Raw genomic sequence first — 18,128 nt, 5'->3', positions numbered from 1 at the left:
TCACTTCATCATTTCTTCCATCCGCTTTAGCTACTTGATGTTCAACAGCAAGTTTCAGAGTCTCTTCTGACATCCTTTTTGTCTTTTCTTTCTTTCCTATATTTTTAATGACTTCTTGCTTTCTTCATGTATGTCTTTGATGTCATTATACAACTTGTCTGGTCTTCCATCATTAGTGTTCACCGTGTCAAATCTATTCTTGGTATGGTCTCTAAATTCAGATGGGATATACTCATGGTCATACTTTGGCTCTCATGGCTTTGTTTTGATTGTCTTCACCTTCAGCTTGAACTTGCATAAGAGCAATTAATGGTCTGTTGCACGGTCGGCCCCTGGCCTTATTCTGATTAATAATATTGAGCTTCTCCATTGTCTCTTTCCACAGATGCAGTCCATTTGATTTCTGTGTGTTCAAACTGGCAAGTCCCATGTGTATAGTCACCATTCTATGTTGTTAAAAAATGTATTTGCAATGAAAAAGTCACTTGTTCCTACTACCAAGGCCACATTTTTCAACTACTGAACGTTCTTTGTTTTTCACATTCCAATGACCAGTAATTACCAGTGCATCTTGACTGCACATCTGATCAATTTCAGACTGCAGAATTTGGTAAAATCTTCAATTTTTTCATCTTTGGCATTAGTGGTTGGTGAGTAAATTTAAATAATAGTTCTATGGCTATTACTCTATAATAAAATACAGCACTGTATTTTAGAGACACTGTAAACTAATGCCTAGGCTATCTACCTTCAAGCCTCCCACTTCATTTTTGACATCTTCTGATTTTCCTGGATTCACGCTTTGTGTATTTCATGCTCTGATTATTAATAGGTGTTTGCAGCTATTCCTTCTCATTTTAAATTGTGCCACATCAGCAAACGAAGGTCCCCAAATCTATACTCCATCCACAAAAATTAAGGCTGACTCTACTTTAAGGAGGCAGCCCTTCCTCAATCATATTTTGATTGTTTTCCAACCTAAGGGGCTCATATTCCAGCACTATTATCAGACGACATTGTGCTGCTATTCACAAGGTTTTCACTGGCCAATTTTTTTAGAAGTAGATCACCAGGTCCTTCTTCCTAGTCTGTCTGGAAGCTCTGCTGAAACCTGTCGACTATGGGTAACCCTGTTGGTATTTGAAATACCAGTGGGATAGCTTCCAGCATCTCAGCAACACACCAGCCACAAGAGTAGAACAAACTGACAGACAAGGGTATGCATGTAGTATATGGTATATAATAAAGTTTACAGTATGGCATTTTATAGAATACGTGTATTTCATAGCATTACCTCACTTAATGCTTCTTGAGAAGAGAGCTTTGAGAACTTCAATCCAACCATCAAGAGAAGAAAAGTTCTGAGACAACTTGTATAAATATTACATATGTTCATTATTATAGAGCCCTGGTGGCGCAGTGGTTAAAGCACTGGGCTGCTAATTGAATGGTCAGCAATCTGAACCCACCAGCCACTCCATGGGAGAAAGATATGGTAGTCTGCTTCCATAAAGCTTATAGCCCGGGAAACCCTATAAGACAGTTTACTCTGACCTATAGGGTTGCTATGAGTTAGAATCGACTCTAGGGCAGTAGCTTTGGTTTTGGTTTATGTACATTATTATTACCGTATTTTTAGGCAGATAACGCGCCCCTTCTACATTTGTTTGCCAACCACTCTCTCCTCCTGTGAGGTATTTTCGTAAGAGCCCTATGCTAATTTATTTTTACAGCAACATGTAAAAAAAACTTGGCATAGAGGCACTTATGAAAATACCTTGGTGGGGGAGGAAGCGCTGGCAAACAAATGTAGAAAGTGTATGTTATTTGCGTAAAAATACAGTATTTCTCTGGCCATTTCCTCACTGTTTAGCAAATCTCTAGTTAGTGTTGTTAACCTTTTTGGGATCATGCTTTCCTTTGAGGATTTGAGAAAAGCTATGGTCCTTTAACAGAAAAATTATCACCTGTACGCATACACAAAACTCTGTCTTGAATTCTGTGGGAGAAGAAAAGGGAGCCCTGGTTGTCTGAAGCATCTAGATTAAGAACTACTTTCTCTACAGTGTCTCCCCTTGTCTAACTTTTATTTCTTACACTGTTTCAGACATTTACATAGCTCAATCCAGCAACCCATGATCTTGTTTGGTGCTCAACATCTCTCCCCTGCACACTTGGCATAGAATTCAGGCTAATGCACAGAAAAAAAAAAAAAAATGATCACTGAGAAGAAATGTAGAGATGATTAATGAACAGTATTGGAATCAACTCGATAGCAATGGAATTGGTTTTGGTTTGGTTTTATTTCCCCCTTGAGAACCAGGGCATGCTGTCTCAAACAAGGTGAGCATGCTCACCTTCTGGTCTTGACTGTAGGCCAGAATCCAGTCCTCTTGTTTGGGGTGGAAAAGCAAGCTCTGGATGTAGAAGTTCAGCCGGTACTTTTGATAGGTTGCTCCTTCATCTGAGCTGATCAATAAGCTGCTCTCAATCTCCGGATCTGTGAGTAACATAATCTGTAGCAAAAAATTGTGGGGGGGGGGGGGGGAGAAAAACCATGGAAAGTTAAGTTTACGAATTTACAAAACTTGAAAATGAGCTAAAATTTTGACGACAGGGTCAAAGGGCAGGCAAAGAATGCATGGTTAAACAAGGACCTGTCCCCTTTACTTTCTTACCTTGACCCAATGCCATGAAACCATTTTCACTAAGAAATGAAAGGAGAAAAGGTGGAGAGGAAAGGGGAAGAAGTAGAGGCCTGCTTTCTATTCTCTTCTGGAGGACTCCTTGTTTCATTCCAAGGTGATTTCCTTAATCTGGAACATTTTCCACTATTTCCTTAGCTCAATCCTCCTTCCTACGAGGCTTGGTCTTCTCTCCATTTTGAAAAGATAAAAGAGCAAGACTTGTCACAGTCTGTATGGGTATGGTAGAAATACAGAGAAGATGAAGTTCATTTGTTTTTCTCTTCTACCTCAAGCTCTTTTGTTCCAAGTCAACAATATCCCATGCCATCCTGCCCTGAGCCTGATTTTCTGACTCTTGAGTCAAAGGCTGGGCTCTCAAAAGGTTTCCCTGGTAACTGTCTCAAAGCTTATTCATGTTGGGAGTTATCTCTCTCCAATTCAAGAGCAATCACCCTATTCTGCTCTATTTTTTTCTCTACTGCCTATATCACCTGCTAACCTACTATACAATTTAGTTTCTTGTCTGTAATTCCCCTTCACAAGCTCCGGGAGAATAGGGATATTTCTGTTTTGTTCACAGGTGTATTTCCAGTGCTAGACTAAAGCCCAGCATGTATTATGTACTCAATAAATACTAGTGAATATCAAGTAAATGAATGTTTGAACAAATGAATGGGAAGAAAAGTCTGCGGAGTAGTCACGTGGTCTTAGAAGGATGTTGAGAACAGTCTGAGGACTTATGAATGGGCGTTACATAGAGAGAGAAGAAGTACGCCCTTTTCAAATCTCTAGCCTATGGACAAGGGAACACGTGTTTATTGTTGTTGATTTCAACTCACGGCAACAACATGTGACAGAGTAGAACTATTCCATAGGGCTTTCTTTATGGAATGAGCCCTGGTGGTATAGTGGTTAAGCACAAGCCTGCTAACCGAAAGATCTGCTGTTCGAATCCACTAGCCACTTCATGGGAGAAAGATGTGGCAGTCTGCTTCCTTAATGATTATAGCCTTGGAAACTCTATGGGCAGTTTTACTCTGTCCTATGGCAGAGTCACTATGAGTCAGAATTGACTCAACAGCAGTGAGTCTGGTTTGGTTTAATCTTTACGGGGCAGATTACCAGGTCTTTCTCTTGTGGAGACATATAAAAATTCACAGCTTCAGATGCTCTCCCTACTCACTTGGATGACTAATCTTTGCCAGAGCAGTGTGAATGACCCACAATAGGCGCGAGATGGAGAAGCAACGCTGAAAACTGTTTTTATTCTCTCGCCTTATGACTCTACGAATGCGTGATAAAGTACCTCATTCCCGAGTCTCTGCAGCTCTCCTTTCGTTCTGTCAAAGTGTGCACCTAATGTCTCCAGGCAGGTGGCCTTAATGCTACCCATTGCCTTTTCCCCCATCTACTTATTAATTGGCACTCTCAGAGTTTGGTTCAGAGAAGCATGAAAGATATGCTTAATGTGTGGGTGTATGAAGAGAAATCACTGCAGCCCGGGGTTTAAAGATTACTGGCCAAGGACATGCCAGTTCCAGGAAAAGGAGAGAGAGCGAGAGGGGAGAAGAAAAAAAAAAAGAGCCATGTCATAAAAGAGCAAAGTGCCTGGCATACACACAGAGCTGTCTCAGGCATTTGGAGGCAATCATATTAAAATCTTTGAATAGTTAGTGTCATCTTTGAAAATGGTGTCCTGTCACTGCAGATGCCACGTGAGCATCTGTACAAGACACATCTAGCCTGAACTGTGTTTACGTTACCCAGGATGAATTCAAGGTCCCTTGCCATTCTTTCACAGGGGACGCTGTGGCTGCCAATCAAAGTCTAGATAAGATGGAAAGTGCACACAAAATTGGAGACTAATTGCCTCTCATGCCAGGTCCCAATGAAGCTACTATCCACCAACTGTAAATTCTGACAAAGTTGTGGGTTTCTCTGCCTCGTTTTCACAAAGCAGATAGCGTTCTCTCATTGGATGGCTGAGGACGGAGCCATCAGGTAATCTGCCAAGTACTATAAACTCACATGGCTTCATTAAAATCTATTGTATGCAGTAAGCAAGGACATTTAGATGGCTCCTAAATTCACAGGACTATTTCTAGGTGATTTCATATTTACTTGCACATAAAAACTGTCATTTTTGAATAACAAATAAGCCACAAATGATCATATTGCTTTGTGTCTCCAGCCACAATTAACAATCATGTATAACCACCTTTTTGCACTACAGCCAAAAAGTAATTTCCATGATAATGCAAAGAGACTCAATTTTATAAAGCATCTATTTTCTCAGGCAGGGTGTTCTTCTACCTCTGATTTTCTATTTCCCTGTTTCCCAGAATATGTTTTCCTCTCTTTCCATGAGTACAGATCTCACCACCTGCTTCTACTGGCAGACTGCTTCATCAAAATAAAAACATTGGGCCTACAGAATACCTGCAAACCGAGGGGATTATTATTTTTGGCATGCTCCACATATTTCTGATACTCATTTCTATTCTAGGTGATTGGATTGTACCTACGAGACATTCTGCTTCCAGGTAATATTGGAGGGGTAGGGATGGAAGAATAATCCAAATATTTTCAACAATATAGATACTTAATATTGCATAAATAAAACTCCTGGCTTCTTTGACTCTTGTACGTACTGAGAATATGCAGACCCAAATCCCCCCTTCTCTATAAAACTCTCATCTGAAATCCTCCATTTGGGCATCTGGCATTTGGAAAATAATGAAAGATAGGAGAAAACTTCCCCTGTAAGATTTATAGGTGAGTCTGAACTATACAAACCTTCCAGTGGTTCCTCCCTCAAATCTCCTCTCAAATCCACTCAAAACGAACACGTCAGTTTGGATCCATTTTTGTTTAGCCATTTTTTATTGCACAAACAACTTTGTAAGGCCGAAAAATAAATTGCTCATGACCCCGTCGCTCCAGTGTGTTAAACTGTGTTTGCTCTTCCTTTGACTTCTGTCTCCTATCTATATATCATATCATGAATTGAGGTTTGTATTACACTTCTTTCACTTAACATTATGGCCTATGTACATCTTCAACAGAACCATAAGTGCACACACGCTAACATGCACCACTGTGTACAATGCGTTCCAATTACTCAATCACAACCTTCACATTTAATTGGTTTATGACTCGTACAGTAGTTGAAATGTAATGCGCACTTAACGCTGATTAACTGAATAAGTGAAGCCTTATTATTTCAGTCTGAAAAATTCAAATTCTTTAGCAATTTTACCTCAAATGGGTTAAAGTGTGTCCTGTTATTTTGCACCTTAAAACAGGTAAAAACATTAATAAATAATTTAAGCAAGGTCTAACTAGAAAAAGTATGTATACAGTAATGAGATCTAGATCTAGGTCATTTACAAACAGATGGATGCTGTTTATAAACGAAAAAGTCCTTCGTTCTCAAGCAGTTATTCCACTGGGAAATATTTTTAAAATATTAAGTTTCAGTTAGTGAATACCCTTCAAAAATAATAGACTTGCATTCCCTAAACACGTCCAATAATCCCTACTTGCTGTTAGGTTAGACTGGCTCCCTAGCCCCTCTGACACTTCAAATGACTTTGAATAAGTGGTGTTTTGCTGTGTTTACTCCTCTGCATTCCCGGTATGATTGGAGTAACAGAATTTAAGGAGGATTTTGTAAAAGCCTGAGTCCAAGCTTTGCACAGTTCCTGAAGTAACCTCCCTAAAAAGAGAAGTCATTGTTTCCCTGGCACAAAGCTTGGTCCATAGCAGGTCCATACATCTTTGTAAATTAATAAATGAATGAATGAGTGAATGAGTGAGTCCTTTTCATCCCTCCCTTCTGCTGAAGGCAATACACAAGCCCCTGCAACATTCAGAGTCCTAGACCTCTGGAACAAATATTTGCTGTTCAACTTGGAGGCAAGGAGGGTGAAGGTGAGGGGAATTCTGCCTTTAACAGGAGAGTAATTATTCTCTGTTCAGATGAGCCCAAGAATGATTAGAACCAGTTTACTTATGCCTTGCACGGTGTGCGAACACTGCGCTGAGTGCAGTTACAGGTGAATTGTTTTCCATAGAAAGTCAATAACGGCGACAGACTCCTGCCACCCAGCTCTAAGTGGTCATCTATCATCCACTTCAAGGGGAGGAAGAAACTTTATTTGCTTTCCCTAGAAGTGACAAATGAACATAAAATGCAATTTATAGATTTCAAATACGTCACTTCTCCCCTTTTGGGGAATTAGTCCTTCTGACAGCTCAGTGTCTTCAAGAATTAAATACATCTTCATTCTCTTTGACTTGTTCCAGATTTAGCATATGGCTACTGGTGTAATTCTACTAAAGGTTGGCAGACAGCTTTTTGATCCTTCCACAAGTCCACTGAGGACATTCTTCCCAGAGTAAGGGTGCTATTATCTCATCTCCCAGATTCTCTTCCTTTCCCAGATTCTCCTCCTAGGTGTGTTCTTGGAATTCCACCATTGCATGTTTAGAAAAAGTGGAGTTTGTAAGGGGCAGCTTCACCACCTTTGGGCATATACTTTCTTCCAATCATTTCTTTATTCCTAACGCAAAAGTATTTCATGTGTTGTTCATTATTTGTTTGATCACATGTCTACCCTTTGGCATTCATGGGCTGGAACGAAGCAGAGGTAATGTGTTGTGGATATCTCTCCGCTTTGCTCAAGGGGTAACTCAGCTCCAGATGCTGATATCACAGGTGCATAATAAGTGGTTTTCATAATGATAATAATGACAGTGACAAAGAAAAACAGCAAAAGCAGCGATTGGGCACTCCAGTTATCTACTCATTTTATTCAAACAACAAAAGTACTTCTATGCATAAACAATATAAGAGGCTATTTGCAAACCGCTGGCCTCAAAATTAAAAATGAATTAAGCAAGATATAATCAGAGCTTGTAAGCAATTTGCTGACCAATGTGGGTGGAAAAGCTGCCTATTCCCAGAGTAGGCTGAGCATTAATTCATCCCAGATGAGTTTAGGGTGAGAGCAATAAGTGCTGACCAATTGGCAACTCTTTGGAGTGTAGAATTAGGGAAAGTTACACAGTACCCAAGAATGACTCATAAAAAGGAAATCACTTAAGTACAAATGACAGCGAGAGAAGGAGAGGGAGGTGGCTAAATAGAAAATGGAACAATCAAGTATACACTGATGGAAATGGGTCTGTGGAAAGATGGACCCGGTGCAACCACTTGTCCTAAATTCCACCCCTCCTGCAAACTCAGTGAAGCTCACCTAAGGTACCACCCATGTTCATTAACACAAAGTAGGGTCAGTCAATACTAGGTAACCGAGAGACCATTTGTTTAACAGACCACCTACATGTGACCTGAAAGGTGATTCAATGAAAGCGCTGGGAAATGTTGACGTTGTATTTAAAAGAGTTTATGCTATGGGTGTGCTTTTAAGGAGAAAAAAAGCTTTCAAGGAGCATGTAATACAATTTCTGCCCTTCACATGGCTCTTAATAGCCTCTCAGGAGACACTGTCCATTAATTATTATTTGGAAAAATAATAATAATTCATTCAATACTACTTTTGCCCAATCCTATATAGTGCACAGGAGAAAAGTAAGGCTCACCAGGAATGACAACTTACAGATGCCCTGGGTTACGTTCCTTGGAAGACAATTCAAAAAAGAAAATTTATAGAAGATCTCATTTCTTTTAGAACTTCTGAACACAAGCCTTTCATTTGAGACAAGTTAGAGAATCTCAAACTTCAAACCATTGTGAGTGGCGTTGATCCTCCACAAAGGAAACATAGGCTTTTGTATGGACAGGTTCTTCTTCAGGGCAGAGCATGAGCCTGGTGGTGTGGATGAATCTTCCATAAAGAAGAGCCACGGCCAAATTCCAAACCTGACCCTAGGCAATGTCTTTATGAACGTGTGCCCTTCCACACAAAAGAGAAAGGATGAGTGTGTGTTTAACGAAGGCTATTCATGCCATGAGAAGGATAAACAAGGTCCTAGACATATGCTTCACCACACATCTGTCAGTTTGTTGCATTACGGTTGCTTACATGTTGCTATGATGCTGGAAGCTATGCTGGTATTTCAAATACCAGCTGGGTCACCCATGGTGGACAGTTTTCAGTGGAGTTTCCAGACTAAGACAGACTAGGCAGAAAGACCTGCCAATCTACTTCTGAAAATTAGCCAATAAAAACCCTGTGATCGGTCTCAACCCACCTAGAGCAAAGGAGAATGAAGAACACCAAGGTCACACGACAACTAAGAGCCCAAGAAACAGAAAGGGCCACATGAACCAGAGACCTACATTATCCTGAGACCAGAAGAACTAGATGGTGCCCGGCCACAACCGATGACTGCCCTGACAGGGAGCACAACAGAGAACCCCTGAGGGAGCGGGAGATTAGTGGGATGCAGACCCCAAATTCTCCTAAAAAGACCATACTTAATGGTCTGACTGAGACTAGAGGAATCCTGGCGGTCATGGTCCCCAAACCTTCTGTTGGCACAGGACAGGAACCATCCCCGAAGACAACTCATCAGACATGAAAGGGACTGGACAGTGGGTAGGAGAGAGATGCTGATGAAGAGTGAGCTAATTATATCAGGTGGACACTTGAGACTGTGTTGGCATCTCCTGTCTGGAGGGGGGATGGGAGGATAGAGAGAGTTGGAAGGTGGCAAAATTGTCACAAAAGGAGAGACTGGAAGGGCTGACTCATTAGGGGGAGAGCAAGTGGGAGTACAGAGTAAGATGTATATAAACTTATATGTGACAGACTGACTTGATTTGTAAATGTTCACTTGAAGCTCAATAAAAGTTAGTAAAAAAAAAAACAAAACCCTATGATCACAACAGAACACTGTTCTATACAGTGCTGGAAATGAGCCCCCTAGGTTGGAAGACACCCAAAATACACAGTTACTGTAATAATGGACTCCAGCATACCAATGATAGTGAAGATAGAGCAGGACCAGGCAATATTTCATTCTGTTGTACATGGGGTCACCATGAGTTAGTTTACTTGAATGCAACTAACAACAATGACAAACATAAGCTACACTCACAGGAAGTGGCATGGCCTGAGTCCAATGATTTGGATTTCAGTTTCTTCTCTGCCATATATCAGTTTTGCCACTTTGAACAGCTCATAGATCATTTAATGCTTTTTTCTGAACCTTAGTTTCAATCTCAGTTTCCTCATTGAGGGTAGTGATAAAAAAAAAAAAAAACCTTCAAGTACATATCATTATGTCTGTTTGTCAGATGAGGAAACTGAGGCTTAGAGAAGTGAGATGATTTGCTCAAGGTCACAGAGCTAGTCAGTGGTTGTTGTTATTGTTAGGAGCTATTGAGTCAATTGAGACTCATAGTGACCTCATGTGACAGAGAACTGCCATAGGGTTTTCTAGGCTGTAAACCAGACCTCCAGGTAGCAGACAGCCAGGTCCTTCTCCCACAGAGTCGCTGGATGGGTTTGAACTGCCAACCTCTGGGTTAGCAGCCAAGGAGTAAACTGTTTTGCCACCAGGGATCCTTTAGTCAGTGGTAAAGCTACTTACATCATGTACTACCTAGGTTTGTGTGATCAAATAAGGTCATCTGTGCAAAAGCAATCTGCTTAAATTTTGTACAAATATTACCGTTATTACTTGACAAAGGATGGTACATTTAGTACTGTATGTTCTGCTAAAATGTGATAGCTGAGTTCTAAAAAAACAAAAGAAATCAATCTTGCATTGCAAATCTCATGTAAATGTTGCCTGGATGGGAAAACGGGAGCAATCAGGAAGTAGGAACTGGAGAATGGAGACTTCCAGTAACAAGATGATTAGTAGGATATTCTTGAAGAAACAAAGACTATTTTTATAGCTTTAAATATAAAGCTGTGGAGTTGGTGAAGAATACTTAACACACCACAGACTGTCAAAAGAGCAAGAAAACCTGTCTTGGAAAAAATACAGCCAGAGCCAGAATGCTCCTTAGAAGCGAGGGTGGTGCGACTTCATCTTGCTTACTTTGGACATGTCACCAGGAGGGACCAATCACTGGAGAAAGACATCACGCTTGGTAAGGTAGAAGGTCAGTGAAAAAGAGGAAGGCCCTCAGTGAGACAGACTGACACAGTGGCTACAACAATGGGCTCAAATAGCAATGATCTTGAGGATGGTGGAGGGCTGGGCAATGTTTCGTTTTGTTTTACATAAGGTTGCTAAGAGTCAGAGCCAACTTGACGGCATCTAAGAACATAGAAAATCAAAACACCCAGCCCTGGTTCACACCCAGATTTTTCACAGTAGTCCTGGTTTCACTTTCCTTGTCCTTTCAGTATTACTCTTCCATAAGACTGGTTTCCTACAAAATGGGTAAGAAAAGGATGACAGAAATAACCAAAAGCTTTGTCCCAATGGTAGTACTGGTGGTGAAACAAACCTTTTCCTCCACGATCGCTCCTGAAGAAGTTTATACTAAAAACCAATAAGAATAATTACAATGTAACTGTGTTTCATAATAAATGCATCCTATTATATCTAATTGGCATCTACACAATAAATTCATTCTGTAAGATAAATAGCTGTTATCGTCCTTATATGTATGCAGGGACTATGGAATATCTATTAATGCTTAGCATTGACTCATCTGGTTTAAAAACCTAAAGATGTTTTTTAGAGGAGAAGAGTGATGTACAAATTCAAGTGATATTTTTATTTATTGCAGTCACTATTGATTAAATACCTTGAGAAAGTTTGACCCACCTTAAAAATCCCAGCATTATCTCACAGCTTCCCGTCAAATGCAATCAGAACTCACTTCCCCGGTCATTACAAGTCCCAGGGCAACTTCTCTCCTAAATCCCCAGAGATCTATAAATGCCAAAAGGTTACAGCATTTTAAAATGTTAGCTGTATCAGATGAAGCTGGGCTGCTGGGAGAAACGGACATTCATCTTCTTTGCTCATGGGAAACTTTACAAGAAACGATGTTCATTTAATGATAAGACATCTCTTTATTCCATCAGAAATGATAAAGGAGAGGAGGTGGGGAGGGAGAGAGAGCAAGAAAAAGAAGCTATCAGTATATTTTAACATTGATTTAGATGAGGGACATGACATTTTTGGTAAAATCTCTCAGTTGTGAATTTAGTTTTAGAGCTTGAATAAATGTCAAGTTCAAAGTCAGGAGAATGAAAGGGCCACTAGGAATGAGTCAGTTCTAAAAACTAGTGAGCAGAATGTACTCACATTCTTCCTCCCTTGCTCCACTTTTATCATCATACTGACAAGTGTATTTTAGTTTTACTTACTTATATTAATGCTTCATGGTAAACTGGCAAATATACCAGGGTGTATTGGGGAAGATTAATGAAGCCTCAGCCGCCTGAGACCTTAATAATGTATTTGGCTATTAAAGCTTCCCTGAGAAAACTATGGAGACCACCAGGGGTTTCTCTCAAACAGGATTTGCAGATTATTGGAGTGAGAACTGCCCTTGCAGCTCCACTGCAGAGCTCTCAGGAAGATGGGGCTGGGGAGGGTCATCCAGACAGAAGTGCTTCATGTTAGCAAGGAGATCTAGCTCATGCAAAACTCTGCCTCCTTTCTTCAATTATTTAATGACAGACATTGATCATCTCAAATTGTTTTTAAGAGGCAGAAAAGGGTCAATGTGCTTAATTGAGATGCCCCAAGCATAATTACATTAACTGCTACTTTCCCTTTTTTTATTTCCTTCCCTTCCTTCAGTCAGAGTAGGCAATATAGTAGTGCAGTTTCCACGAAGATGAATTATTTTTCATGGTTGTGTTTTCTAGGCAGTTCTGTATCTTTTACTAATCCCTTCTCAAAGTAAATCCCAGAAGCAGCAGAACCGGTCGTGTACATTAAAAAGACAAGAACCTCTGTTCCATTTATTCATTGTTGTACTTTTTTTTTTTTTTGTACAACAAACTACCCTCAAACAGTGGCTGAAAACAACCATTTTATTTTGCTCATGATCTTGTGGGTCATGAAATCAGGAAGAGCTCAGCAGGGTAGTTAGTCTCAGACTCACATGATTCAACAGGGTGGCTGGAGCTGCAAGTTCCACGTTAAGACGGTTTCTTCACCTATCTTTCTGGTCCCTTGGTGATCTTTGTCCTTCCTCTCTCCAGATGGTACTCCATCCTCTAGGATCTCTCCATGAACTTCACACAGCATGGCTATCTCATGGTAGTTGGATTTCTTAAATTGTGCTCGGCTTCCTCCAGTGTGAATGTCCCAAGGGCAAGCATTCTAAGAGGCTCCAGTGGAAACTGCAAGACTTCTTATGACTTAGCCTCAGAACCCCAGGATATCTGTTCTGCTGTATTCTCTTGGTTGATTAAATCACCAATGTCAGTCCAGATTTAAAGAGAGGAGAAAGAGAGACCTCACCTCTCAATAGGGAGATGGCATACACACACAAAACACCAAACCAAACCGTTGCTGTGGAGTTGATTCCAATTCATAGTGACCTAGAATTTCCCCAAAGGGTTTCCAAGGCTGTAATCTTTATAGAAGCAGGACTGCCACATCCTTTTCCCAAGGAGTGGCTGGTGGGTAAAACACTGACCTTTCAGTTACCAGCTGAGTGCTTAACCACTGTGATACCAGGGTACTTTTTATACATACACAAGGAGGGCAAGAATTGATGGCAAGCATCTTGGACACATGCAACCATAACTTTTTCTTTACAATTTGTCACTTATAATTAAAAGATGGAGGACATGTTCAAAAGCTATTATTATGTTCAATATGAATAACAAGGTCATCTCAAAATCATAACGTATCTGGGATATAGATATCTTGAGGTTTTAAGATTTTTTCACTGGGATTCAGCTATTCCATTACCTTAAACTTTCTAAGGCTACACATTCCTAACCTGGTGTCAAATCAAGATGAATATTTACTGAATTCTACATGAATTTCATGGTTAATCCCACAGACATCAGCAGACACAAGGTCACAGAATTTCAGTGTGTGGACTTTCAGGAGGCACAAATTACCTAGATTAAATTAGAAGAGGTAGGTCTGTTAGAGGTTCATTAAAGTGACCATAACTAATTTGGTAATATGAGGCCTATTTCTAGGCATTCCAATCCTATCATTTAATAAAGGGTCTGAAGCAGCTCTCTGTTTTGATACTATAAAAAGTGGGTTTAAGAACAAAATTGTCCCTGTTACCTTGTGTTCAAACAAAAACACCAATATTAATTATAACATAACCTAGCAACTGCAAACAGGATATGTATTCTTTTCTTAGTCTGAAGAGTGGGTCTGAAAATAAACCTTCTGACTTTTGGCCCACCTTGGACCAACAAAAATAAATAAGTGAAAAGTCATTTGGATCTGAGGGTGAACGATAAATGTGTCCCAGAAACATACAGCAAGTTCAATTTTTCTCATCTCGGGCTCATGCAAAATTTTTTATTTTATGTTTTTTATTTTATTTGCATCCTGCTACATAGCTCAACTCCTACTGCTACCATGCCAACCCTATAAAACATCTGTCTGCTCCAAGTTATTACCACCAGGGAATCCATACTTTCAGAAAATAACCACAAAAATAGCTCTCTTGACTTCAGTGGTACTTCTCAGCACCTTGACCAAAATATTTGAATTAAAAAACAAAACCAAAAAGTTTGCCTCCATTGAACCTTGGCAAGGAACCAGATCTTTTACATATCTGGGTTTGGGCTAATATCTCTCATGTATCTGGTCACCACAATTGCTCAACAGTTGGGATCCTTGAAAATCAGGATGAACCCTAATCAAGGTGCTATCATGCAATCCAATAATAAAAGTGCTGATTCTATTCTGTGACTGTTCAACAGCATATTCAGACGAAAGACGACATTCATGATGGACTATTTAAGCCCATAAAGATAATTATCGTTTACAAACTTGACTAATCTTGATTCAGGAGCTGCTTTGAATATATGAAAGACACTTCGCAGACATTTTGGCTTTCTTTGAATTGGGTGAACATATGTTTTATTATTCCCTGAAGAGTTGGGTTTATTCCTGTTCCATCATCTTAAATACCATTATTGATGTTCAACTGTTTATGGTTTGGGCCATGAATTATGGTAATCGTAGTAATGGGAAGATTTCATCATCTGGTACCATCAGAGAGTTTCTACTAAAAGTGAATTTTCCAGATAACTGAGAAAATTGAAATAACAGTAATAACAATAAAAATGTTTTATGAAAGAAAAATTCCTCAAACTCATTGGCAGATCATCTTTTTTAACAGAATATACCAAATATTATTTGTTGTTAGGTACTGTCAAGCCTATGTACAACAGAATGAAACAGTGCCTGGTCCTGCGCCATCCTCAGAATCGTTGCTATGCTTGAGCCCACTGTTGCAGCCACCGTGTCCATCTATTTTGTTCACTGTCTTCTTTTTTGCTAATTTACCAAGCATGATGTCCTTTTCCAGTGACTAGTCCCTCCTAATAACATGTCCAAAGTACATGAGATGAAGTCTCACCATCCTTGCTTCCATGGAGCACTCTGGCTGTACTTCTTCCAAGACAAACTTGTTCCTTCTTCTGGTAGTCCATGATATATTTAATATTCTCTGCCAACACCATAATTCAAAGGCATCAGTTCTTCTCCAATCTTCCTTATTCATCATCCAGTTTTTGAACGCATATGAGATGACTGAAAATATCATGGCTTAGATCAGGCACACCTTAGTTCTCAAAGTGACATCTTTGCTTTCCAACGCTTCAAAGAGGTCTTTTTCAGCAAATTTGCCCAATGCAATATGTCATTTGATTTTTTGACTGCTGCTTCTGTGAGTTTTGATTGTGGATCCAAGTAAAACAAAATCCTTGACAACTTCAATACTTTCTATGTTTATCATGATGTTACTTATTGGTGCAGTTGTGAGGATTTTTGTTTTCTTTATATTGAGGTATAATCCATACTGAATGTTGTAGTTTTTGATCTTCATCAGTAAGCGCTTCAAGTCCTTTTCACTTTCAGCAAGCAAAGTTGTGTCATCTGCACATTTCAGGTTGTTAATGAGTCTTCCACCGATCCTGATGTTGTGTTTTTTTTCATATACTCCAGCTTCTTGGATTATTTGGTAAGCATACAGATTGAATAAATGTGATGAAAAGATACAACCCTGACACGCACCTTTCCTGATTTTAAACCATGCAGTATCCCCTTGTGGTCAAATGACTGTCTCTTGGTCAATGTACAGGTTCCTCATGAGCACAATTAAGTGTTCTGGAATTCTACTTGAATTTCTGGCAGTTTCTCATCGATGTACTGCTGCAACAGTTTCTGAATTATCTTCAGCAAAATTTTACTTGCATGTGATATTAATGATATTTATTGTTCGATAATTTTCACATTCTGTTAGATCACCTTTCTTTGGAATGGGTACAAATATGGATCTCTTCCAGTGGGTTGGCCAGGTTGCTATCTTCCAAATTTCTTGGCATAGACAAGTGAGTACCTCCAGCACTGTTTGCTCAAACATATCAGCATTCCGTCAATTCCTGGAGCCTTGTTTTTTGCCAATAACTTTGGTGCAGTTTGGACTTCTTCCTTCAATACCATCAGCTTTTGATCATATATTATCTCCTAAAATGGTTGACTGTTGACCAATTTGCTTTGGTACACTAACTCTGCTTATTTTTTACATCTTCTTTTGATGCTCTCCGCGTCGTTTAATATCTTCCCCACAAACCCATTGCCCTGTCGATTCTGATTCATAGAGACCCTATAGGACAGGGTAGAACTGCCCCTATAGGATTTCCAAGGATCGGCTGGTGGACTCAAACTGCCAACTTTTTGGTTAGGAGCCGTAACTCTTAACCACTACACCACCAGGGTTCCTATTTTCCCCATAGAATCCTTCAATATTGCAACTCGAGGCTTGAGTTTTTTCTTCAGTTCTTTCATCTTGAGAAATGCTCAGCATGTTCTTCCCTTTTGGTTTTCTAACTCCAAGTCTTTGCCCATTTTATTATAATTCTTTACTTTGTCTTCGCCAGCTACCCTTTGAAATCTTCTGTTCAGGTTTTTTACTTCATCATTTCTTCCATTTGCTTTACCTACTTGACATTCAAGAGCAAGTTGCAGGGTTTTCTTCTGACATACTTTTTGGTTTTTTCTCTCTTTTCTTTCTAATGACCATTTGCTTTCTTCACGTATGATGTCCTTGATGTCATCCCACAACTATTCTGGCCTTTGGTCATTAGTGTTTAATGTATCAAACCCATTCTTGAGATGGCCTCTAAATTCAGGTGGGATATATTCAGGGTTATACTTTGGCTACCATGGACTAGTTTGATTGCACGCTTGATAAATTTCAAACTGCAGAAGTTGGTGAAAAACTTCAATTTCCCCAGCTTTGGCATTAGTGCTTGGTGTCTAGATTTGAATTACAATCATATTAACTTGTCTTCCTTATAGGCGTATGGATATTATCCTATCAGTGTTTTACTTCAGCATAGATCTTGAGATGTTCTTTTAGTCATTCCTGGCATAGCAAACCATGTAACTGTCTGATTCAAAATGGCCAATACCTGTTTATTTCAGCTCACTAATGCCCAGGGTATCGAACTTTATGCATTTCATTTCATTTCTGGCAACTTCTGATTTTCCTAGATTCATATTTCATACATTCCACATTCCGATTATTAATGGACATTTGCAGCTGTTTCTTCTCATTTTGAGTGGTGCCACATCAGCAAATGGAGGTCCCTGCGATAGTTAAGGCTATGTGTCAACTTGGCTGGGCCATGATTCTCAGAGTTTATATGTGATCACTCCCATGATGGAATCTGCTGTGAGTAGCCAATCAGTTGAAAGGGATTTTCCTTGGGGGTGTGGCCTGCATCTGAACATAAGCAGAGGTTTTGGCTTTTTGCTTGCTCTGGGTCCTGTGGCTGCCTCATGTTCATCTGACCTCTGGTTCTTGGGACTTGAGCTATCAGCTTATCTACTGATCTTGGGATTCACTGATCTTCACACCTTATGAGCAGGAGCCCTGCTCTCCGACCTGCCAATCTCGGGTTCACCAGCCCCTGAAGCTATGTGAATCAGGAGAAGCCTTGCAGTCTTGTCTGGCAGTCTTAGGGTTTGTCGATCTTCACAGCCTATGAGCAAGGGCCCTGGTCTCCAACCTGCTGATCGTGGGTTTGCCAGCCCCTGTGCTATGGGAATTGGGAAAAGCCTCTATCCTGGTCCACAGCCTCTACAATCACATGAGCCGTTTCCTTGAGATAAATCTCTCTCCATATATGTTTATACGCTTTACTGGTTTTGCTTCTCTAGAAAACCCAGCCTAAGACAGTCCCAACATCTTTACTCCATCCATGTCATTAAGGTTGACTCTACTTTGAAGAGGCAGCTCTTCTTCGGTCATATTTTGAGTGCCTTAGAACCTGAGGGGCT

The 18,128-nt window shown here is 40.0% G+C and overlaps 1 protein-coding gene across 4 annotated transcripts in view; it reads right to left on the bottom strand.

The window, feature by feature from the left end:
- SORCS1 (sortilin related VPS10 domain containing receptor 1) overlaps positions 1-18,128 on the bottom strand; it is a 579,047-nt gene that overhangs the window by 204,051 nt on the left and 356,868 nt on the right. For all 4 annotated transcript variants that reach the window (XM_064269343.1, XM_003409127.3, XM_003409128.3 and 1 more), the window contains exon 4: positions 2,358-2,516. In XM_064269343.1, coding sequence (XP_064125413.1) covers positions 2,358-2,516 — 159 coding nt within the window. The remainder of the gene's footprint in view (positions 1-2,357; positions 2,517-18,128) is intronic.

Source organism: Loxodonta africana, chromosome 16 (assembly GCF_030014295.1).
Source record: "Loxodonta africana isolate mLoxAfr1 chromosome 16, mLoxAfr1.hap2, whole genome shotgun sequence".
In the NCBI taxonomy this organism is placed as follows: Eukaryota; Metazoa; Chordata; class Mammalia; order Proboscidea; family Elephantidae; genus Loxodonta; species Loxodonta africana.
Note: the sequence above shows the minus strand (reverse complement) of the source record. Positions and strands in the feature narration are given on the sequence as shown.